The following is a 22,658-nucleotide window of genomic DNA, read 5'->3' on the forward strand; positions in this document are numbered from 1 at the left end:
AATGGATTTTTCAAGCAGGATTGCATTCACGTAATAAAAAAAGCTTCTGCATTTTAGAATCTTGTACAGCGAAATTCTCACAGTTCTAAAAGATTCCTGGATGCAAACAGTGATCTGGATCACCACCAAAATTTAATCACTTCTTCCCTTTCACACATTTCCAACAACTGTTTAAAATTTAATGAAAATTGGTCCGTAACTTTTTGAGTTATCTTGAACACACAAAAAAAACCAAACAGATAAATGCTGGTAAAAACAATCTCCTTGCTGGAAGGAATTATTTTGAGTAAAACTGAAATTTAAAAAAAATATTTGATTATATTCTGTAGAAGAAAACTTGTTTTACAATAAAACAGTTACAATTGTAAAGAAATCAGTTTTATTTGACTTTTTCACAAAAGAAGTTTAAAGCATGAATTTTACATCCCATAATGACAGAAAAACAGCTGATTTCAGCCTGCAAACACGTCACACACGTAAAGAACTGCTTAAAGCTAAACCAAGACGTCACCACGCGACAGCCTCTTCCAGCTGGCACACATCTGAAGCCCCCCCCTCTAACCAGTCTGACCAGTATGCACCAGTCTGACCAGTATGCACCAGTCTGAAACGTCTCAAACGGACCAGTTTGAGACGTTTTCACGCGTCTCAAACGTGACTTTAAATGATTCCAGAACAAAAGACATGAAAGATTCGGTCCCACGTTGGAGATATGATCTGTGACCATGAAGCCGCGAGGCAGCGACCCCGCGAGGCAGCGAGGCAGCGACGCCGCGACCCCGCGAGGCAGCGACGCCGCGACCCCGCGAGGCAGCGACGCCGCGAGGCAGCGACGCCGCAAGGCAGCGACGCTGCGAGGCAGCAACCCCGCGAGGCAGCGAAGGGATGGCAACAACAGCTCAGCACCACTCAGAACGTTTTCATGTAAAGCTCCACAGAAAGAGGAAAGACTGGACAAAAACTCGCTATAGGTCACATCATTCCCATCACCCTACTGTTCAGACAACATGGAGCAGAGGACGCCTGGAGAGCTACTGGTGTGATGCTTGTACAAACACCAGTCTAACTGGTTTTTCTGAGGCATCAGCTCCTTTTTACACATTTAATCACATTAAAATGTTTTCTGCATTCATCCTGTTTTTCCTGCTGGACGTAAACGTGTTGAAGCATGACCAGCCAACGTTGCTCCTGCACGTTAAAGCTCATGAAGGCTGCATTTGACACACATTAGTCCCAGACTTCTGGACACATTTCATGTCCTCTGAGGGATCGTCCTCCTTGTGTCAGAGGCAGGGAATAGATCAAGCTGCCGGCATGTGGAACTGAACCTTGAATCCAAACAAGCCCGTTTTATCTCCGTCCTCCACCTGAAGTCCTGCGGAGCTGCCAGACAGAGAAGATACCTTCAGACCAGCCCGGCGTCTTTGGCCATTTTGTAAAAAGCTCCTTTCTGAGCGATGAGGTTGGTGGGAGAGTCGAACTCAGACATCTGGCCCTTTTCCAGAACCAGGACCCTGCAGGAGACAGATGACCTGTGAACCAGATGCAGAGGAGACCAGGACAAATACCCAGACAAACGTGAGGGCAGGTGTACCTGCTGTAGTCCATGATGGTGTTGAGGCGATGAGCAATGGTCAGGACGGTGCAGTCCTCAAACTGGGAGCGGATGGTAGATTGGATCAGGTTGTCCGTCTCCATGTCCACAGCAGCCGTGGCCTCGTCCAGCACCAGGATTTTGGTCTTCCTCAGCAGAGCTCTGGCCAGACAGAGCAGCTGTCGCTGACCCACGCTGGATGAAAAAAGACATTTCATACACCTTTAATTGATCTATTTATTATTTATTTAAACAAGTCCCACCCAACTTGCAGGTGAGTGCCGACCAAAACAAGCACTTAACAGGTGAAGACACAGCACACGTCCAATAAAAGACACAGGACAGATCAGACATTTCTAGATAAAGAACTTTTATCTTCAGAAACAGCATAAATTGCCAGCTAGAAACACAAACATGAAGATGGCGATGGCTCTAAAATCTGGGATTTAAAGCAGCTGCCAGACACAAACTGAGTCAGCCTTAGGTCAGGGTGTTCCTGGAGGCCGGCCAGCAATCATTGGGTGAGAGGCAGGTTTACCTGGACAGGTCACCAGTCCATCGCAGGACCAACACAGAGAGACAAACAACCATTGGCCCTCACACTCACTCCCATGGACCCCCTCAGCGGAGGATCGAACCAGCGACCTTCTTGCTTTGGGGCCACAGTGCTAACCAGACTAGCTTTATACAGAAATATATGAAAATGAGAGTCTCTTAGCTGGAAGAGATGTTCATCTTGCTAACTGGCACCGACACCCAGCTTCAGCTTCTTGGTGAGCTGTTCAATGTGAGACATTTAACCTAAATGAAATGTCTAACTTTGTGAGAATCTCGGAGACCATCTTTAAGTGATTGAACACACACAGGGTTTTCTCTGAGTTCAGGACCAATTTCAGCACAAAATTCTTCCTTGTGTCGATGAAACATCTCATGGACGCACTTTGATGCATCATCTTTGATGTATCCCGGGTTAAACAGGTGTTTCGGATCTCGCAACATCAGACCCCCTCGCCCAGGCAACCCAGCCAGGGTGATCAAGTCCCAGCTTGTGTCCCAGTAGCTACCCATGGATCTGCCCTTTCAGCCACAGCAAGGCTTTCTCTGCCGCATCGCTAGAGGATCTGATGGCCCTAATCCCAGTTGACTTTACAGAGAGACCTGCAGAGCCTCTGCAGCCTACTTCTAGGGGTATGCAGAATAGGGTACTATCAGTTCTAACATAATCAGGTGTTTAGACTCATCTGAGAAGATGATCATGTCTGGCCGAAGAGAGGTTTCCACAATGTGTTGAGGGTAGGTTAGCTGCTTCCCAGGTCCATCCAAAGTTGCCAGTCTGAAGCTTTGTGGAGGAGGCCTGTTGTTATATGTGGGTCTGCCCTGGGTGTTTCTCCAGCTTTAATAAAGGAGAGATTGCCTTCCTTGCAAGGCGTTAGTATTTGCTTGTATTAACGGCAGATGCTATTCTATTAGCGACTGTACCTGGTCATGGTGCCAACTATAGCGACCATCTGCCAGGGGCTTTGGACAGCTGCTAAGGAGATGTTCTAGTGAGCCTCTTCCAGAGCAAACTTAGCATGAAGGTGTCTCGCTCTTTCCCCATGCATGAAGGCTTGCCGGGCCCGGAAGGACGACATAGATTGCCTGCACAAGAAACCGGACGTGTTGGACGTCAGCCGCCATGATGCTAGACCATGTCACAAATTGATTATCAAACTGGGCCGCAACTTGATAATCGGACCTGCGGCCACATGCCTTGGACACTCGGGTGGAGAGGGGGCAGAGCTGTCAACTGATCACCACCTGGTGGTGATCGTCGTGGCGTGGCCTGTCGTGGCGGTAATCCCAAAACTCGTTGGTGGACACCAGCAGTGAGGGATGCTGTCAAGATGAAGAGGGAGTCCTATCGGGCCTTTCTGGGACTCTGGAAGCAGCTTCGGTGGTCATCAAGGTAGTAAGCAAAACATCAAGCTCTCGTATACAGGCGGTTGAAATGGGTTTCCTCCGCAGGGTGGCCGGACTCTCCCTTAGAGATAGGGTGAGGAGCTCGGTCATCCGGGAGGAGATCAGAGTAGAGCCGCTGCTCCTCCGCATCGAGAGGAACCAGTTGAGGTGGCTCGGGCATCTGGTCAGGATGCCTCCTGGACCTCCCTGGTGAGGTGTTCCAGGCACGTCCCTCTGGGAGGAGACCCCGGGGAAGACCCAGGACACACTGGAGGGATTATATCTCTCAGCTGGCCTGGGAACGCCCGGGAACGCCTTGGGATCCCCTTGGGATCCCCCCGCAGAGTTGGCAAATGTGGCTGGGGAGAGGGAGGTCTGGGTTCGCTGCTTAGGCTGCTGCCCCCGCGACCCGACACCGGAAAAGCGGCAGAAGATGGAGGGACGGAAGGGTGGGTGGATGGATGGACTATCAGTTCTCTTTAGGTTCAGATTAATGGAGGTCCTACCTGAGGTTCTCTCCTCCTTCGCTACACTCATGGCTGAGTTTGTTGGGCAGACCAGAAACAAAGCTCTTCAGATGGGAAAACTCCAGGGCCCTCCAGATTTCCTCGTCAGAGTAGGAGTCAAAAGGATCCAGGTTCATCCTCAGAGAGCCTGAGAACAGAACAGGGTCCTGGAGGAGATTGGAAACTGTAGTCAGTGACTGTCTTTACATGGATCTATCCAATCAGAATAAAGATGCAAACAAATCAGCTGATTCAATCTGAGGTTTATATCTCTGGATGAGATCAAATGAGGCGTTTACATGACGCATCTATTTCTGATTGGACGACAGATCATCCAGGCTCCATGGGAACATGGAACCTCTGGAATCTGATTATAGGTGGAACATCTGTCTGTGTAAACATAGATTCCAGGCGACCGTCTCCTCTGGACCAACCTGTGGAATGATGGTGATTCTGGAGCGGAGCTCATGGAGACCCAACTTGGAGATGTCCACTCCATCAATAAGGATTTGTCCTTCTGCTGCCTCGATGATGCGGAACAGACCCAGCGTTAGGGACGACTTCCCGGCACCAGTCCGCCCCACGATCCCCACCTTCCAGGAAGCACAGGAGGGATCACATCGAGAACACAGAGCGGGAATCGAACGGCAGGAACACAGAGTGGGAATCGAACAGCAGGAACACAGAGCGGGAATCGAACGGCAGGAACACAGAGCGGGAATCGAACGGCAGGAACACAGAGCGGGAATCGAACAGCAGGAACACAGAGCGGGAATCAGACGGCAGGAACACAGAGCGGGAATCAGACGGCAGGAACACAGAGCGGGAATCAGACGGCAGGAACACAGAGCGGGAATCAGACGGCAGGAACACAGAGCGGGAATCAGACGGCAGGAACACAGAGCGGGAATCAGACGGCAGGAACACAGAGCGGGAATCGAACAGCAGGAACACAGAGCGGGAATCGAACAGCAGGAACACAGAGCGGGAATCGAACAGCAGGAACACAGAGCGGGAATCGAACGGCAGGAACACAGAGTGGGAATCGAACGGCAGGAACACAGAGCGGGAATCAGACGGCAGGAACACAGAGCGGGAATCAGACGGCAGGAACACAGAGCGGGAATCAGACGGCAGGAACACAGAGCGGGAATCAGACGGCAGGAACACAGAGCGGGAATCAGACGGCAGGAACACAGAGCGGGAATCAGACGGCAGGAACACAGAGCGGGAATCAGACGGCAGGAACACAGAGCGGGAATCAGACGGCAGGAACACAGAGCGGGAATCAGACGGCAGGAACACAGAGGGAACACAGCGGGAATCAGACAGTGAGGGGAAGACGCACCTTCTCTCCTCCATTAATAGTGACACTGATGTTGCGAACAGCCAGATCCAGATCGTGGCGGTAGCGCAGACCAAAACCTCTGATGTCGATGCAGCCCTGAGTGGGCCATCCTGAGGAGATGGAGGGGGCCTCGTGTTTCCACTCTGCCTGGTGGTCAGAGAAATCGTAGAGACACGTCAGCATTCCCACATCTCCAAATCCAACCAATCACCTTCCAGGATGTTTACACAGACGGGTGTGAACCTCTTTCTCAGTGTTGTTGTACTCTCTGACTTTCTCCACTGCCACGATGTTGGTCTCCACTTCAGAGGACATCCTCACCAGCCATGTGAGGGAGGCGGTCAGCTGCAGATGCAGGAGGGTCAAAGCAAATCCCAGATTATACAGAGAGCATGCTGGAAAGGTTCTGAGAGGATTACAGATCAATCCTGTAAAACCACCTGCAGGGTGTAGGCGTGTTTACCTGCAGGGCGTAGGTGTGTTTACCTGCAGGGCGTAGGTGTGTTTACCTGCAGGGCGTAGGTGTGTTTACCTGCAGGGCGTAGGCGTGTTTACCTGCAGGGCGTAGGTGTGTTTACCTGCAGGGTGTAGGTGTGTTTACCTGCAGGGCGTAGGTGTGTTTACCTGCAGGGCGTAGGTGTGTTTACCTGCAGGGCGTAGGTGTGTTTACCTGCAGGGTGTAGGTGTGTTTACCTGCAGGGCGTAGGCGTGTTTACCTGCAGGGCGTAGGTGTGTTTACCTGCAGGGTGTAACATGTTTACCTGCAGGGTGTAACATGTTTACCTGCAGGGCGTAGGTGTGTTTACCTGCAGGGCGTAGGCGTGTTTACCTGCAGGGTGTAGGTGTGTTTACCTGCAGGGTGTAACATGTTTACCTGCAGGGCGTAGGTGTGTTTACCTGCAGGGCGTAGGTGTGTTTACCTGCAGGGCGTAGGTGTGTTTACCTGCAGGGCGTAGGCGTGTTTACCTGCAGGGCGTAGGTGTGTTTACCTGCAGGGTGTAGGTGTGTTTACCTGCAGGGCGTAGGTGTGTTTACCTGCAGGGCGTAGGTGTGTTTACCTGCAGGGCGTAGGTGTGTTTACCTGCAGGGTGTAGGTGTGTTTACCTGCAGGGCGTAGGCGTGTTTACCTGCAGGGCGTAGGTGTGTTTACCTGCAGGGTGTAACATGTTTACCTGCAGGGTGTAACATGTTTACCTGCAGGGCGTAGGTGTGTTTACCTGCAGGGCGTAGGCGTGTTTACCTGCAGGGCGTAGGTGTGTTTACCTGCAGGGTGTAACATGTTTACCTGCAGGGTGTAACATGTTTACCTGCAGGGCGTAGGTGTGTTTACCTGCAGGGCGTAGGCGTGTTTACCTGCAGGGTGTAGGTGTGTTTACCTGCAGGGTGTAACATGTTTACCTGCAGGGCGTAGGTGTGTTTACCTGCAGGGCGTAGGTGTGTTTACCTGCAGGGCGTAGGTGTGTTTACCTGCAGGGCGTAGGCGTGTTTACCTGCAGGGCGTAGGTGTGTTTACCTGCAGGGTGTAGGTGTGTTTACCTGCAGGGCGTAGGTGTGTTTACCTGCAGGGTGTAGGTGTGTTTACCTGCAGGGCGTAGGCGTGTTTACCTGCAGGGCGTAGGTGTGTTTACCTGCAGGGCGTAGGTGTGTTTACCTGCAGGGCGTAGGCGTGTTTACCTGCAGGGCGTAGGTGTGTTTACCTGCAGGGCGTAGGTGTGTTTACCTGCAGGGCGTAGGTGTGTTTACCTGCAGGGCGTAGGTGTGTTTACCTGCAGGGTGTAGGTGTGTTTACCTGCAGGGCGTAGGCGTGTTTACCTGCAGGGCGTAGGTGTGTTTACCTGCAGGGTGTAACATGTTTACCTGCAGGGTGTAACATGTTTACCTGCAGGGCGTAGGTGTGTTTACCTGCAGGGCGTAGGCGTGTTTACCTGCAGGGTGTAGGTGTGTTTACCTGCAGGGTGTAACATGTTTACCTGCAGGGCGTAGGTGTGTTTACCTGCAGGGCGTAGGTGTGTTTACCTGCAGGGCGTAGGTGTGTTTACCTGCAGGGCGTAGGTGTGTTTACCTGCAGGGCGTAGGCGTGTTTACCTGCAGGGCGTAGGTGTGTTTACCTGCAGGGTGTAGGTGTGTTTACTTGCAGGGCGTAGGTGTGTTTACCTGCAGGGTGTAGGTGTGTTTACCTGCAGGGCGTAGGTGTGTTTACCTGCAGGGTGTAGGTGTGTTTACCTGCAGGGCGTAGGCGTGTTTACCTGCAGGGCGTAGGTGTGTTTACCTGCAGGGTGTAACATGTTTACCTGCAGGGTGTAACATGTTTACCTGCAGGGCGTAGGTGTGTTTACCTGCAGGGCGTAGGCGTGTTTACCTGCAGGGTGTAGGTGTGTTTACCTGCAGGGTGTAACATGTTTACCTGCAGGGCGTAGGTGTGTTTACCTGCAGGGCGTAGGTGTGTTTACCTGCAGGGCGTAGGTGTGTTTACCTGCAGGGCGTAGGTGTGTTTACCTGCAGGGTGTAACATGTTTACCTGCAGGGCGTAGGTGTGTTTACCTGCGGGGTGTAACATGTTTACCTGCAGGGCGTAACATGTTTACCTGCAGGGTGTAGGTGTGTTTACCTGCAGGGTGTAAGTGTGTTTACCTGCAGGGCGTAGCTGTGTTTACCTGCAGGGTGTAACATGTTTACCTGCAGGGTGTAACATGTTTACCTGCAGGGTGTAGGTGTGTTTACCTGCAGGGTGTAAGTGTGTTTACCTGCAGGGCGTAGGTGTGTTTACCTGCAGGGTGTAAGTGTGTTTACCTGCAGGGCGTAGGTGTGTTTACCTGCAGGGTGTAACATGTTTACCTGCAGGGTGTAGGTGTGTTTACCTGCAGGGTGTAACATGTTTACCTGCAGGGGTAGGTGTGTTTACCTGCAGGGCGTAGGTGTGTTTACCTGCAGGGCGTAGCTGTGTTTACCTGCAGGGCGTAGCTGTGTTTACCTGCAGGGTGTAACATGTTTACCTGCAGGGTGTAGGTGTGTTTACCTGCAGGGTGTAGGTGTGTTTACCTGCAGGGCGTAGGTGTGTTTACCTGCAGGGCGTAGGTGTGTTTACCTGCAGGGTGTAACATGTTTACCTGCAGGGCGTAGGTGTGTTTACCTGCAGGGCGTAGGCGTGTTTACCTGCAGGGCGTAGGCGTGTTTACCTGCAGGGCGTAGGTGTGTTTACCTGCAGGGCGTAGGCGTGTTTACCTGCAGGGCGTAGGCGTGTTTACCTGCAGGGCGTAGGTGTGTTTACCTGCAGGGCGTAGGCGTGTTTACCTGCAGGGTGTAACATGTTTACCTGCAGGGCGTAGGTGTGTTTACCTGCAGGGCGTAGGCGTGTTTACCTGCAGGGCGTAGGTGTGTTTACCTGCAGGGTGTAGGCGTGTTTACCTGCAGGGCGTAGGTGTGTTTACCTGCAGGGCGTAGGCGTGTTTACCTGCAGGGCGTAGGTGTGTTTACCTGCAGGGCGTAGGCGTGTTTACCTGCAGGGTGTAACATGTTTACCTGCAGGGCGTAGGTGTGTTTACCTGCAGGGCGTAGGCGTGTTTACCTGCAGGGCGTAGGTGTATTTACCTGCAGGGCGTAGGTGTGTTTACCTGCAGGGTGTAACATGTTTACCTGCAGGGTGTAGGTGTGTTTACCTGCAGGGTGTAGGTGTGTTTACCTGCAGGGTGTCACATGTTTACCTGCAGGGCGTAGGCGTGTTTACCTGCAGGGCGTAGGTGTGTTTACCTGCAGGGCGTAGGCGTGTTTACCTGCAGGGCGTAGGTGTGTTTACCTGCAGGGCGTAGGCGTGTTTACCTGCAGGGTGTAGGTGTGTTTACCTGCAGGGTGTAGGTGTGTTTACCTGCAGGGTGTAACATGTTTACCTGCAGGGCGTAGGCGTGTTTACCTGCAGGGTGTAACATGTTTACCTGCAGGGCGTAGGCGTGTTTACCTGCAGGGTGTAACATGTTTACCTGCAGGGCGTAGGTGTGTTTACCTGCAGGGCGTAGGTGTGTTTACCTGCAGGGCGTAGGCGTGTTTACCTGCAGGGTGTAGGTGTGTTTACCTGCAGGGTGTAGGCGTGTTTACCTGCAGGGTGTAACATGTTTACCTGCAGGGTGTAGGTGTGTTTACCTGCAGGGCGTAGGCGTGTTTACCTGCAGGGCGTAACATGTTTACCTGCAGGGTGTAGGTGTGTTTACCTGCAGGGTGTAGGTGTGTTTACCTGCAGGGTGTAACATGTTTACCTGCAGGGCGTAGGCGTGTTTACCTGCAGGGCGTAGGTGTGTTTACCTGCAGGGCGTAGGCGTGTTTACCTGCAGGGCGTAGGTGTGTTTACTTGCAGGGCGTAGGCGTGTTTACCTGCAGGGTGTAACATGTTTACCTGCAGGGCGTAGGCGTGTTTACCTGCAGGGCGTAGGCGTGTTTACCTGCAGGGCGTAGGCGTGTTTACCTGCAGGGCGTAGGCGTGTTTACCTGCAGGGTGTCACATGTTTACCTGCAGGGTGTAGGTGTGTTTACCTGCAGGGCGTAGGTGTGTTTACCTGCAGGGCGTAGGTGTGTTTACCTGCAGGGCGTAAGTGTGTTTACCTGCAGGGCGTAGGCGTGTTTACCTGCAGGGCGTAGGTGTGTTTACCTGCAGGGTGTCACATGTTTACCTGCAGGGCGTAGGCGTGTTTACCTGCAGGGCGTAGGCGTGTTTACCTGCAGGGCGTAGGCGTGTTTACCTGCAGGGCGTAGGTGTGTTTACCTGCAGGGCGTAACATGTTTACCTGCAGGGCGTAGGTGTGTTTACCTGCAGGGCGTAGGTGTGTTTACCTGCAGGGTGTAGGTGTGTTTACCTGCAGGGTGTAGGTGTGTTTACCTGCAGGGTGTAGGTGTGTTTACCTGCAGGGTGTAACATGTTTACCTGCAGGGCGTAGGCGTGTTTACCTGCAGGGTGTAACATGTTTACCTGCAGGGGTAGGTGTGTTTACCTGCAGGGTGTAGGTGTGTTTACCTGCAGGGTGTAACATGTTTACCTGCAGGGCGTAGGCGTGTTTACCTGCAGGGTGTAGGTGTGTTTACCTGCAGGGTGTAGGCGTGTTTACCTGCAGGGTGTAGGTGTGTTTACCTGCAGGGTGTAGGCGTGTTTACCTGCAGGGTGTAGGCGTGTTTACCTGCAGGGTGTAACATGTTTACCTGCAGGGCGTAGGCGTGTTTACCTGCAGGGTGTAACATGTTTGCCTGCAGGGCGTAGGTGTGTTTACCTGCAGGGTGTAGGCGTGTTTACCTGCAGGGCGTAGGTGTGTTTACCTGCAGGGTGTAGGCGTGTTTACCTGCAGGGTGTAACATGTTTGCCTGCAGGGCGTAGGCGTGTTTACCTGCAGGGTGTAGGCGTGTTTACCTGTAGGGCGTAGGTGTGTTTACCTGCAGGGCGTAGGCGTGTTTACCTGCAGGGTGTAGGTGTGTTTACCTGTAGGGCGTAGGCGTGTTTACCTGCAGGGCGTAGGCGTGTTTACCTGCAGGGTGTAACATGTTTGCCTGCAGGGCGTAGGCGTGTTTACCTGCAGGGTGTAGGCGTGTTTACCTGCAGGGCGTAGGCGTGTTTACCTGCAGGGTGTAACATGTTTGCCTGCAGGGTGTAGGCGTGTTTACCTGTAGGGCGTAGGCGTGTTTACCTGCAGGGCGTAGGCGTGTTTACCTGCAGGGTGTAACATGTTTGCCTGCAGGGCGTAGGCGTGTTTACCTGCAGGGTGTAGGCGTGTTTACCTGTAGGGCGTAGGTGTGTTTACCTGCAGGGCGTAGGCGTGTTTACCTGCAGGGTGTAGGTGTGTTTACCTGCAGGGTGTAGGCGTGTTTACCTGCAGGGTGTAACATGTTTACCTGCAGGGTGTAGGTGTGTTTACCTGCAGGGCGTAGGCGTGTTTACCTGCAGGGTGTAACATGTTTACCTGCAGGGTGTAGGTGTGTTTACCTGCAGGGTGTAACATGTTTACCTGCAGGGCGTAAGTGTGTTTACCTGCAGGGTGTAGGCGTGTTTACCTGCAGGGTGTAGGCGTGTTTACCTGCAGGGCGTAGGTGTGTTTACCTGCAGGGCGTAGGTGTGTTTACCTGCAGGGTGTAGGCGTGTTTACCTGCAGGGTGTAGGCGTGTTTACCTGCAGGGTGTAGGCGTGTTTACCTGCAGGGTGTAACATGTTTACCTGCAGGGCGTAGGTGTGTTTACCTGCAGGGTGTAGGCGTGTTTACCTGCAGGGTGTAGGCGTGTTTACCTGCAGGGTGTAACATGTTTACCTGCAGGGCGTAGGTGTGTTTACCTGCAGGGTGTAGGCGTGTTTACCTGCAGGGTGTAGGTGTGTTTACCTGCAGGGTGTAGGTGTGTTTACCTGCAGGGTGTAACATGTTTACCTGCAGGGTGTAGGTGTGTTTACCTGCAGGGTGTAACATGTTTACCTGCAGGGTGTAGGTGTGTTTACCTGCAGGGCGTAGGTGTGTTTACCTGCAGGGTGTAGGCGTGTTTACCTGCAGGGTGTAGGTGTGTTTACCTGCAGGGTGTAGGTGTGTTTACCTGCAGGGTGTAGGCGTGTTTACCTGCAGGGTGTAACATGTTTACCTGCAGGGCGTAGGCGTGTTTACCTGCAGGGCGTAGGCGTGTTTACCTGCAGGGCGTAGGCGTGTTTACCTGCAGGGCGTAGGCGTGTTTACCTGCAGGGCGTAGGTGTGTTTACCTGCAGGGCGTAGGCGTGTTTACCTGCAGGGCGTAGGCGTGTTTACCTGCAGGGCGTAGGTGTGTTTACCTGCAGGGCGTAGGCGTGTTTACCTGCAGGGCGTAGGCGTGTTTACCTGCAGGGCGTAGGCGTGTTTACCTGCAGGGCGTAGGTGTGTTTACCTGCAGGGCGTAGGCGTGTTTACCTGCAGGGCGTAGGCGTGTTTACCTGCAGGGCGTAGGCGTGTTTACCTGCAGGGCGTAGGTGTGTTTACCTGCAGGGCGTAGGAGATGGATAAGCCCATTATTCCCGGGCTCAGGTTATCTCGGGCCATGACAGCGAACAAAGCAGCAAATGACACGATACAGTTTCCTACAAACTCCAGACGAATCGCCAGCCACCTGCACATGTGCACACACGCACACACACATATCCATCCAGGTAGACAAGAGGACACAGGTAAGAGACTAAAAACAGTGAAGTAAACATGTCAAAAAGACGACATGCTTTTCTCCCGGTGCTGTCAGACGGACTAGCTACAGCCTTCCTGACCTGTTAGCAATGATGCTAGGGAAGTAGGCCTTCTGGTTATGGTCCACCCGCTGGTCGCTCTCGTGGATGAATCGCTCCTGCTCGCCAAAAGCTCGGATGACGGAGGTTCCCAGCAGCGTTTCATTAAAGTGGGTGTAGATGGGTGAACGGCTGACAGACTCCAGACGCTTCAGCTGGCGAGAGGACGCCACGTAAAACCTCTGGACGGGAAGAGCAGACGATCAGGTAAAAGGTAACCAGCCTGGCGGTAAGCTAAGTTTAGCCTTTCCAGCTAACCTGCACCAGGAAGTAGAGCAGGCCGAGCACAGGGATGATGATGGCTACCAGGGGCGTTGCAACCAGGATGATCACACAAGCACCCATCACGTTGAACATGGAGCCCAGAAACATCTTGATGATGCTGGGAATCACTGAGTCGATGGTGTCCATCTCCTTGGCAAAGCGGTTCACCAAGTTTCCACTGGGGGTTCGCTCAAAGAAAGACATTGGTGATCGCAGGACATCATACAGCATGGACTGGTGGAGGTACTGGGACGCCAGAATACACCCGATGGACATGGACAGGGAGTAACCTAAGACGGCCACACCTGCAGGACAGCATGGTTGCAGGTTTTACTTCTTCCTTCAGCATCCACATTACATGACCCTGAGAGCAATCCTTTTTACCTTGGGACAGGCCGAGACCCCCATACACCCCCAGCCTCATCAGTCTGTCAGGCTGGGTGCCGTTAACCACGGGGTCATCAGTCCACAGGCTCAGCCAGTAGTTAGAGAACATGGAAACCAGGTGATGGGTGAGGAACAGCAGCAGACTGATGCAAGACAGTAGCACTCCAATGGCTTTCAAGTAGGCCCAGAAGATGGACAGCTTCACCTGTGTGTGTGTGTGTGAGGGGGGTTTGTAGGGGGGGTATTATGACATGGCCTTCCTGGACATGTGAGCTAAACGTATAAAGCAGCTACATACCCGGCCGGTGCTGGCCTTGTCAGCCTCCACAAGCTTCCCTGCGTCTGAGCTCTTGGTCTTCTTGCAGAGCTCTGTCTGGTCGAGTCTGGATCCGCTTCCTGCACCTGGGCCGCTGCACAGGAAACCAGGACACGGACAGGTCCAAAAGCTACATTCCATCATGCCTTATAAGCACAGACCCACATCTGGTGTGGCTTCACAATAACGACCGAACTTTGACGAGAAGCTTCCGACATCTTGCTAAATCAAGGTTGGTTGCAGATTCACTCACCCAACAGGAGGCGTTACACTGCCGTTCTCCACAGGTCCAGATTCAGATCCAGGTCCTGGTCCAGATCCAGATCCTGATCCAGTCTTCACAACAGATTCTGCATGTGGACAAAAAAAGGAGAAATTCTGCACATTAAACATCCTGCTCCTCTGCAACTCTGAGGCCTTTCATGTGCAAAAACCAAACAAATGACAACGAAATCATTCAAATAAAGAAAAAAGAAAACAAAGATGATGAAAATAAAATTACAACAAAAATAAAATACAATACTAAAAAGATGAAACAGAACAATCACATTTCAAATAGAAGATAGGGTTAGATGAAAGCGTGTAGGCAGCTTTTCTCACCACTGCTGTCAGTCTGCTCCACAGCAGCGTACATCCGCAGGAACTCAGCGAAAGCTCCTTCTTTGTCTAGAAGCTGCTGGTACGAGCCCACCTCTGTGATCTCCCCCTCTACCATGACCAGGATCAGGTCGGTCTGGGGCAGGTAACTCAGCCCATGGGTCACCAGCACACGGGTCTGTATTTGACAGGTGATAAGAATCACTATGGCAACCCAAACAGCTGATTTCAGACTGTGGTTGTGCAGACCACGCTCACCTTCTCCTGCAGCAGACCCTGTGGCCCGATGACCTCATCAAAGATGTGTTTTCCTACATGAGCATCGACAGCAGAGAGCGGATCATCCAGCAAGTAGACAGACCGATCACAGTAAACTGCTCGAGCCAGACTCACCCTCTGCTTCTGGCCTCCAGAGAGATTTACTCCCTGCAAACCAGAGAGACGAACTAAGCTTTGATTTTAATCTGATACGGTCAGAACTTAATACCGCAGAAAATAGTTACACAACTCCAGCTCTCTCCTTTCAGACACCCATTAACCCTTAAAGCTCCTAAATATTTTATCTATTTCTGCTCCGCCTGGTTGTCTCTGATCTGAACCAGCTGAATCTTTTCATCCCGATCAGCAAACAGAGGTGATGTTTCCATGGAAACGTGACGTTTTCAGCCTCAGCTCTCAGATTCTGAGGCTAAAATGATGTAAAACAAATGTATGAATAGATAAAGCAGCATAAAGACCAACCAGAAGTTTGTAGACACAACACACACTCAGCAGTGACCAAGCCTTTTCTCATCTGAACACACACACACACACACACACACACACACTGTTTCCATGTTTCCACGTCTTCCTGCTACTATCTACCTGCTGTCCTCACTGCAGCACCTCCACCTCAGCTGCATCCCAAACGTCTTCTTGGCTTTATTCCAGCCATAGAGGATCATTATGTTCCTGCTTTTCTCATCACTTGTTGATCTTTGGCTGCTCCTGATTGGACGTTACCGTCAGTTTAAGCTCTCTGATTGGTGGAAAGTCTGACAGGAAGTGTCTTCATCATCATGTCCAGGTGGAAATAGAGGTCTCTTAGCAACATGGTAGTGTTGACAAAAATGTGATAATGGTGTTTAGGGCTGGGTTATATCATACCTTTGTCAGTGATACCGGTTTAGTGTTACTGAAGGATATAAATTGAAATATTGCGATAAAATGGTGGACGCATGGTGTAAATTGAGGAAGATGGTGAAAGTAGCGTGCTGACTGACACAGACAAACCAGAATTCAATTTAAAAAAGGTGCAACAAGCAAGCGGTCTGTTGTGGTGAAGGGAGGAAACACAATAAACTTGTTTCACCAGATCACCTAAAGGGTCAGACATCCATCACAGAGTTTCACACTGCCATTCTTGATGGTAAATAAGACCTTAGGGAGATCGGATGGAGCTTACGGAGTTACACATGATGACAGTAGAGATCTGGAGGAGTTCCACATTTAACAGCATAAATAAACAGAGCGCCTCAGCTGATACCTTCTCTCCAATCTCCGTCTCATCTCCAGCAGGAAGGATCTCCAGGTCCGGCTGGAGAGCACAGGCCTCCACCACGCGTTGATACCAAGCCTCCCTCGTCACCTGACCAAACACAATGTTGTTTTTCAGAGTGGAGTTCTGGATCCAGGCTTGCTGAGGGACGTAGGCCACCGAACCCTGCAGGGCAATAAAGATTTCTCAAAAATCAGACTGAAGGCAAACACCAGAATTCTGTCTTTTATCTGGATATACTAATTTCTTTTTAACAACAAACTTTCATTTCAAAATAAAAAAACAATTAGAAACCAGTGTGCACGTATTCATGCTAATCTATCTTTTAACTCGGTTGGAGTTCCTCAAGGTTCTGTTCTTGGACCACTTTTGTTAATATTTTCATATTCCATATATATATTTTTATGTGTATTAATATAGTTTATATCAACCTAGAATAAGTTCCAATCTCAATGTTTTATTTTTTTTAAATTGCATCTCATCCTGAAGGTTTGAAATAAAACTAATTATGAAGTTTCATAGTCCTGGTATTGTAACTCAAAAAAAGACAAAAATCGCTCAATTTATTTTTGAGAACTTAATACACACCAGGATATTTTTCACATTTATTTATATCCTAAGATTGATTTCCAATTAGTAGTTGGTCATAAAAGCCCCGTTTCCACCAAACGGGCTTGGTTCAGGATGGGAACCAGAGTGTCCCAACCGATCCACTTCTCTGGGATGCTGCCATTGAGTCCCAGTCTGTTCAGAAAACATCCACTGATGCACAACTTGGACACATCATCAGTGTTTTATCTTGGATTTACTGGGTGTTTTGGGTCTTACAACAGACACCCTCCTCCAGGTGACCCAACCAGAGCACCCTCAGGGCAGGTAAGGCGGCCAGTCATCTTTTGACTAAGGAGCTGCTTGGTCATCTTGAAGGGGTTGGCCAGGAATGCTGCCCTCTTCCTGGCTTTCTCTTTCTGCTTTTTTCTATTAAATTCTGCCCTCCGCAGGGTCAAGAATTGTTTCCTTAGGACTAGAGCTGTTCTGGCTAGATGTAGTCACCTCAATGGATGGCTTGGGCTTTGAACCAGTGTCTTTCAGAAGTGTTACTGTTCTACCACCAGTGGGAGGTGCCAAGCTGGTGTGGGCATAGTCATTACCTCCGGCTTGGTGCCTGTACTTTGGAGTTTAGGCTGCCTCCGCCTTCAGGTGGGGGAACGGGTCCTGACTTTTGTCTAAGCTTATGTGCCTAACAGCAGTTCAGAGTACCCACTCTTTCTGGAGTCCTTGGACAGAGTTGCTGGAGGGTGCTCCCTCTGGAGACTCCCTTGTTCTGCTGGTGAACTTCAATGCTCATGTGGGCAATGACAGTGAGACCTGGAAAATAGGTAACTGGGAGGCTGAGGTCACTGAGGTGGTCAAAAAGTTCCTTGGTAGCAAGGCCACAGAGGTAGATGAGATCCGCCCACATTTTCTTGAAGCACTGGATGCTGTGGGGCTTTCCTGGTTGACATGCCTTTGTAGCATTGCGTGGACATCAGGGACAGTGCCTCTTGACTGGCAGACTGGGGTGGTGGTCCCCCTCTTCATGAAGGGGGACTGGAGGGTGTGCTTCTAGGTTTGTCACACTTAGCCTTGCTGGTAAGGTCTATTCAGGAATACTGGAGAGGATCGTCCATTGGATAGTTTAGGAGGTACAGTGTGGTTGTCGTCCTGGGTGTGAACCAGCTCTATTCCTTCTTCAGGGTCCTGAAGGGGGCATGGGAGTTTGCCCAACCAGTCTACATGTGCTTTGTGGACTTGGAGAAGGCATTCAACATGTCCCCCAGGGAGTCCTGTGGGGGTACTCCAGGAGTATGGGTTACCAGACCCCCCTTGCATGGGCTGTTCATTCCCTGTCTCAGTGGTCTGTTTAGTCCACATTGCTAGCAGTAAGTTGGATTCATTTCCAGAGACCAAGGCTGCCTTTTGTCATTGATTCTGTTCATAATTTTATTACGTACAGAATTTTTAGGCACAGCCGAGGTGTTGAGGGGATCTAGTTTGGTGACCTCAGGATTAGTTCTTTGCTCTTTGCAGATGGTGTGGTTCTGTTAGCTTCATCAGCATGTTATCTCCAACTCTCACTGAAGCAATTCTGTGAAGCGGCTGGGATGAGAATCAGCACATCCAAATCCGAGACTATGGTCCTCTGCCGGAAAAGGGTGAATTGTCCTCCTAAGGTTGGGAGTGAGGTCCTGCCCCCAAATAGAGGAGTTCAAATATCTCAGGGTTTTGTTGATGAGTGAAGGAAGGATGCAGTGCAAGATCAACCTGTGGATCAGTGTGGCATCTGCAATAATGAGGACTCTTGAGACTTGAGATGGCATTGCCGTGATTTGACGCAATATAAATGAAGTTGAATTGAACTGAACTCTGCACCATCTGAGGTCAAGCTCTCAATTTACTTATGTTCCTATCCTCGCCTATGGTCACAAGCGGCTGAAATGGGTTTCCTCCGCAGGGTGGCCGGGCTCTCCCTTAGAGATAGATAAGGTGAGGAGCTCGGTCATCTGGGAGGAGATCAGAGTAGAGCCGCTGCTCCTCCGCTGCTCGGGCATCTGGTCAGGATGCCTCCTGGACCTCCCTGGTGAGGTGTTCCAGGCATGTCCTTCTGGGAGGAGACCCCGGGGAAGATCCAGGACCCGCTGGAGGGATTATATCTCTCGGCTGGCCTGGGAACGCCTCGGGATCCCCCCGCAGAGTTGGCAAATGTGGCTGGGGAGAGGGAAGTCTGGGCTTCCCTGCTTAGGTGGCTGCCCCTGCAGCACGACCCCGAATCAGCTTCATGAATGGATGGATGACTGCCCTACGCTGCTTAAGAGCAAGGGCAACTCCATCTCCCCGTTATCATTTAACTCAAGATATCCTTCAATTTCCCTTTGTAAAACATCCTGACAACTTCTAAGAATACTCTAATTTAATTTTCACAGTGCATGTTTGTTTTTTCTGTTTAGATTAATAGTAAGATATATATGGCTATTGTCCAACATATTACATTTCCCCTATATCAAATCCAATAATACTGTCTATCTGTGTTGTACATGAACAAATGTATGTATGTTCTGATGTGAAGAAGTGCGAGTGGCCACCTTCACAGCAACGCTTCCTTCCACTCTGTCCATCTCTCCCAGGAGAGCAGCGAGCAGCGAGGACTTTCCTGAGCCAACATGACCGACCACAGCCACCAGGGAGCCCTCAGGGATGACCACGTTCAGCCTTTACACACAGACACACACAAAAGTTTACTGCTGATCCAGTCATTCCTCACGCATCACTTCCTGCTTCTACAGCTGATTGGCTTCATACAAAACCAGATGGAACCTCCCCATCAGAGGAGTTGCTGGAGGACTGGAGACCAAACTCAATGTGCTTTTCACTTCTGGAAAACTTAAATAATTTATTAAAAGGAGAAGCATGAAGGATTTTTCTTTAGAGACGAGGTAAAATGTGAATCCTTGGTTGATATCAGAAGGATCACATGATCAGAGATCACCTGGTGAAAGACCAGCAGCCTCATTCATGAATCTGTATGTAGCAACGATGACTCCAGGCGGCGTACGAATGGAAAACAGGAAAACTTCCCGGTTCCTAAAGCAGAGCCTGTTTCCCTTCTTCCATCAGGATCAACAGTAAATCTGGAGCTTCTGGTCCCGCCCACATGTCTAGAAAAGCTCAGGCTGATAAATATTAATCATCTCATTTCCATGATGCTCAGCAGGGAAAAAGCAGGAGGAGGAATTTTCTGGAATGTGAGGAAGAAATTCTAGCAGACCAGGTTGTAAAATGTAAAACTATGTGATGTGGTGGAGGCGGGAGGGACATCAGCACCGCCAGGAAGGCAGAGGAGCGTCAGCAGGCGTCTCGTCTGACCCCCGGACACTTCCAGAAAGGACCAACAAGCCGTCACACATTAAAGTGGAGGGAAAAGCGCTGACTGTAAACCTTAATTATTGTCTTCACTTTTTTCATGGTGGAGTATCAGAATTAAATATGCATTTTCCTTCATTTTAGTAAATAATTTATATATAGTTTATATGAGTTTAGACAAACATCTCAAAATTTTCCTCTATTTCTTCATTGAGCGTGTAAGCGTGTCTAGATTTTATGCAGGATCATAGTTGCTGTGGAGTTTGAGAAGTTCTGCCATCAATGTTGGTATTCTTAATCCCAAATGTTGACTATAATCGACTTACAGCATGTCTGTGGGCAGTGGGAGGAAGCCAGAGAACCTGCACATATATAGGGAGAACAGGCAAACTCCAGATACCAGGAACTGGTCCAGGAACTAGTCTGAAGCAGCAGATGTGGTTCCAGATACCAGGAACTGGTTCTAAACTCTAGAAACACTCTGAACCCGACACACACCTCCCTCAACATCATGACTCTGGTTGTTTGACAGGAAATACATGAAGCTGCAAACATCACATATGTCAGCTGGAGCACCCTGATAACAGACCACACAGACCTCTTCAATGTCGGTGATTCAGTTCTGGACCAGCTGAAGACACCGTCCACAATGGAGATACTGTAGGGAGCTGGAAGATGCACACAGGAGAAAAATGATATTTTATGTGTAACAAATACCAACAGCCAAAACATGATGAGTAAACGTGTTGAGACCAGAACCAGAACCTGTATTTATAGCGAGGCTGGACATTCCCAACATACATTCTCTATCAGATAAACACTTGATGATTTATGATGTTTATGGCAGCTAAGACAACCTTGACTAATGGCTGCATGCAGATCCACCAGGGATTCAGGCACTGTACAATACTGTCTACCAGATATATGATATGGAGAAGTGGGCTATGTGTTTCTGGCTTCAAAAGGATTCATTTGACCAGGTCTGCCTCAAATGAACCCAGATTATCACAGACCTAAGAAGGGAGTCCATTCTTAGGTCTCTAATAATTTCTTTTATGTCGAAATTTATTTATTTAATTTTTTTCTTTTGTCTTTCATACAAAAAAGGGAAAAGAAAAGAAAAGAAAGGAAAAGAAAGAAGGCAGATAGAACTGGGAGAAACCATCTTCTGAGGCTGTTTAGTACAAATAACGACTAGTGATGTTCGTATCACCAGGCTGCTTGTGCAGAAACGATGTGTACAGAAGTTCTGCTCTATCAGGATGTGAATGATCGGTACAAGAACAAGAAAATAAAATGAAAAAGTAAGGGAAAGGAAGGAAATGAAGAAGCTATGCCAAAATGTCTGAAACTGAGTTTGTTCGTATCAATGTCCTATAATCTCACCAGTTTACACAGTCAGGATCCCTTCGTGGCTGTTGCTATGGCGACAGTGTTGCTTTGGTTTGATCTGATTTCCATTCAGGGTGCAACGATTCAATTATAAACAATGATCAGGATTTTCCCTCTGTGGTGTTTCCACACGGAGGGTTTGTGGTTCATGCGACTTTTTACTGTATTCAGTATCCATTAATCAAAGTAACCAAACAGATCCCCGCTTTTATTTATGTGGAACCACAAATAACTAAATGCAACACATCTCAAACATACGTTTCATAATGTTTTTACACGTTCCCTGGAACCTTCAGGACAAGCGTGTTAGCAGGGGAAGAACAACAGGCTGGAACACGTCGGCAGAACCTTCCCCATGGAGTAAATCGTGTCTGTTATCCAGAAGAACATTAACGCTGCCTTCAGACCACATGAGACTTGCAGCTACTGTGACTGAGTGGATTTACTCAGTCGCAGTAGCTGCAGGGCTAGCTGCTAGCTTCCTGCTAGCCGTACGGACAGTTTAGCTTCCTGCCTCACTTTTCAGCTGCGACTCATTTAACTACCAGGAACATTTATTCACTGTTGCATCGAGAGGAACCAGTTAAGCAGTGCAATGATCCACGCCTGGTTGCTGCAGGTCTGGATCAGGGGCACAGTTCTTCGTATGTTTGAAGAACAACGTCTCCTCCTCTGTGGCAAAAAAGCCGCTCTGCAGGGGTTCTCCATGTCTGTGATTGGTCAGACGCTCCAAACCCCGCTCCCCGGACCCAAACGGAAAACCCTGGTAGGATTGCTGGATTGATCAGGATTCCTGAACGTTCAGGTGGGTTAACCGGGTAACAGAGATATATCCCGGGTTAGTTAGTCCTGAAACCAATCGGAGAAAGTTCAGGTGAGAGGACTCACAGCCTGCTACTACTTTATGGTCCACGCTGTCCTCCTGCAGCTCCTCGTGAGACAGAAAGACTCTCAGCCGCTTCAGGGACACACTGGCCTGAGGACAAAGCATAGGATGACCAGACGGATTCAGGATGGACTGCATCGATATATGGGAGCCCAAAAGATCACGCGTCAAATGAGACAGCCGTGTCTCAGACATGTGCTGCACATCGGACGGAGGCGCACCGACCTGCACCATACTGCTGATGACCATGGGCAGCATGTTCAGAGGAAAACGCAGGATGTTAAAAAGTGCCAGGGATACGAAGGCCTTCTGAGCATCCAGGACGTTCTGTTCATCAACCAGCACGTACACGCTGAACGTGGACAGGGCCACCTGTGCAGACACCCAGCAGGCAGGAAGTTACAGATATTTTATGGCTAAATCTGGGAATGTTCATTTCACATGGCATGTCATGTTGGACTCACCAGAAAGGGTGCACAGATCCAGGTGAAGGTAGACATCGCACCCAGGTAGGCAGCCTTCTTCAGGACGCGCAGCTCACTCTCACGGATCTCGGACACCTTGTCCTTGAAGGCCAGCTCCCAGGCGTAGAGCTTCAGCACTTTGATGCCGTTTAGCATCTCGTTCATCAGCTTAATGCGGCTGTCTTTACTCTTCATCTGAGCCACCTGCTCAACAGACCAGCAGAAAGAAGCCACGCATTACTTCAGCCCACATTCTCAGGAGATGCCT

At 50.1% G+C, this 22,658-nt stretch overlaps 1 protein-coding gene across 1 annotated transcript in view; it reads right to left on the reverse strand.

Moving 5' to 3' along the window:
- Positions 1 to 362: 362 nt before the first annotated feature.
- Positions 363 to 22,658, reverse strand: part of abcc1 (ATP binding cassette subfamily C member 1 (ABCC1 blood group)) — a 53,574-nt gene continuing 31,278 nt past the window's right edge. The window contains exons 12-31 of the mRNA XM_079252837.1: positions 22,391 to 22,594; positions 22,152 to 22,298; positions 21,929 to 22,016; positions 20,247 to 20,316; positions 18,871 to 18,997; positions 15,737 to 15,913; positions 14,470 to 14,637; positions 14,215 to 14,389; positions 13,868 to 13,964; positions 13,597 to 13,708; positions 13,296 to 13,503; positions 12,906 to 13,216; positions 12,630 to 12,829; positions 12,352 to 12,478; positions 5,633 to 5,734; positions 5,390 to 5,536; positions 4,476 to 4,634; positions 4,042 to 4,208; positions 1,595 to 1,789; positions 363 to 1,514 (exon numbers count right to left, since the gene is read on the reverse strand). Coding sequence (XP_079108963.1) covers positions 1,406 to 1,514; positions 1,595 to 1,789; positions 4,042 to 4,208; positions 4,476 to 4,634; positions 5,390 to 5,536; positions 5,633 to 5,734; positions 12,352 to 12,478; positions 12,630 to 12,829; positions 12,906 to 13,216; positions 13,296 to 13,503; positions 13,597 to 13,708; positions 13,868 to 13,964; positions 14,215 to 14,389; positions 14,470 to 14,637; positions 15,737 to 15,913; positions 18,871 to 18,997; positions 20,247 to 20,316; positions 21,929 to 22,016; positions 22,152 to 22,298; positions 22,391 to 22,594 — 3,090 coding nt within the window. The 3' untranslated portion in view covers positions 363 to 1,405. The remainder of the gene's footprint in view (positions 1,515 to 1,594; positions 1,790 to 4,041; positions 4,209 to 4,475; positions 4,635 to 5,389; positions 5,537 to 5,632; positions 5,735 to 12,351; positions 12,479 to 12,629; positions 12,830 to 12,905; positions 13,217 to 13,295; positions 13,504 to 13,596; positions 13,709 to 13,867; positions 13,965 to 14,214; positions 14,390 to 14,469; positions 14,638 to 15,736; positions 15,914 to 18,870; positions 18,998 to 20,246; positions 20,317 to 21,928; positions 22,017 to 22,151; positions 22,299 to 22,390; positions 22,595 to 22,658) is intronic.

The sequence above is a fragment of the Telmatherina bonti genome (assembly GCF_933228915.1).
Source record: "Telmatherina bonti genome assembly, chromosome: 14".
Classification (NCBI taxonomy): Eukaryota; Metazoa; Chordata; class Actinopteri; order Atheriniformes; family Telmatherinidae; genus Telmatherina; species Telmatherina bonti.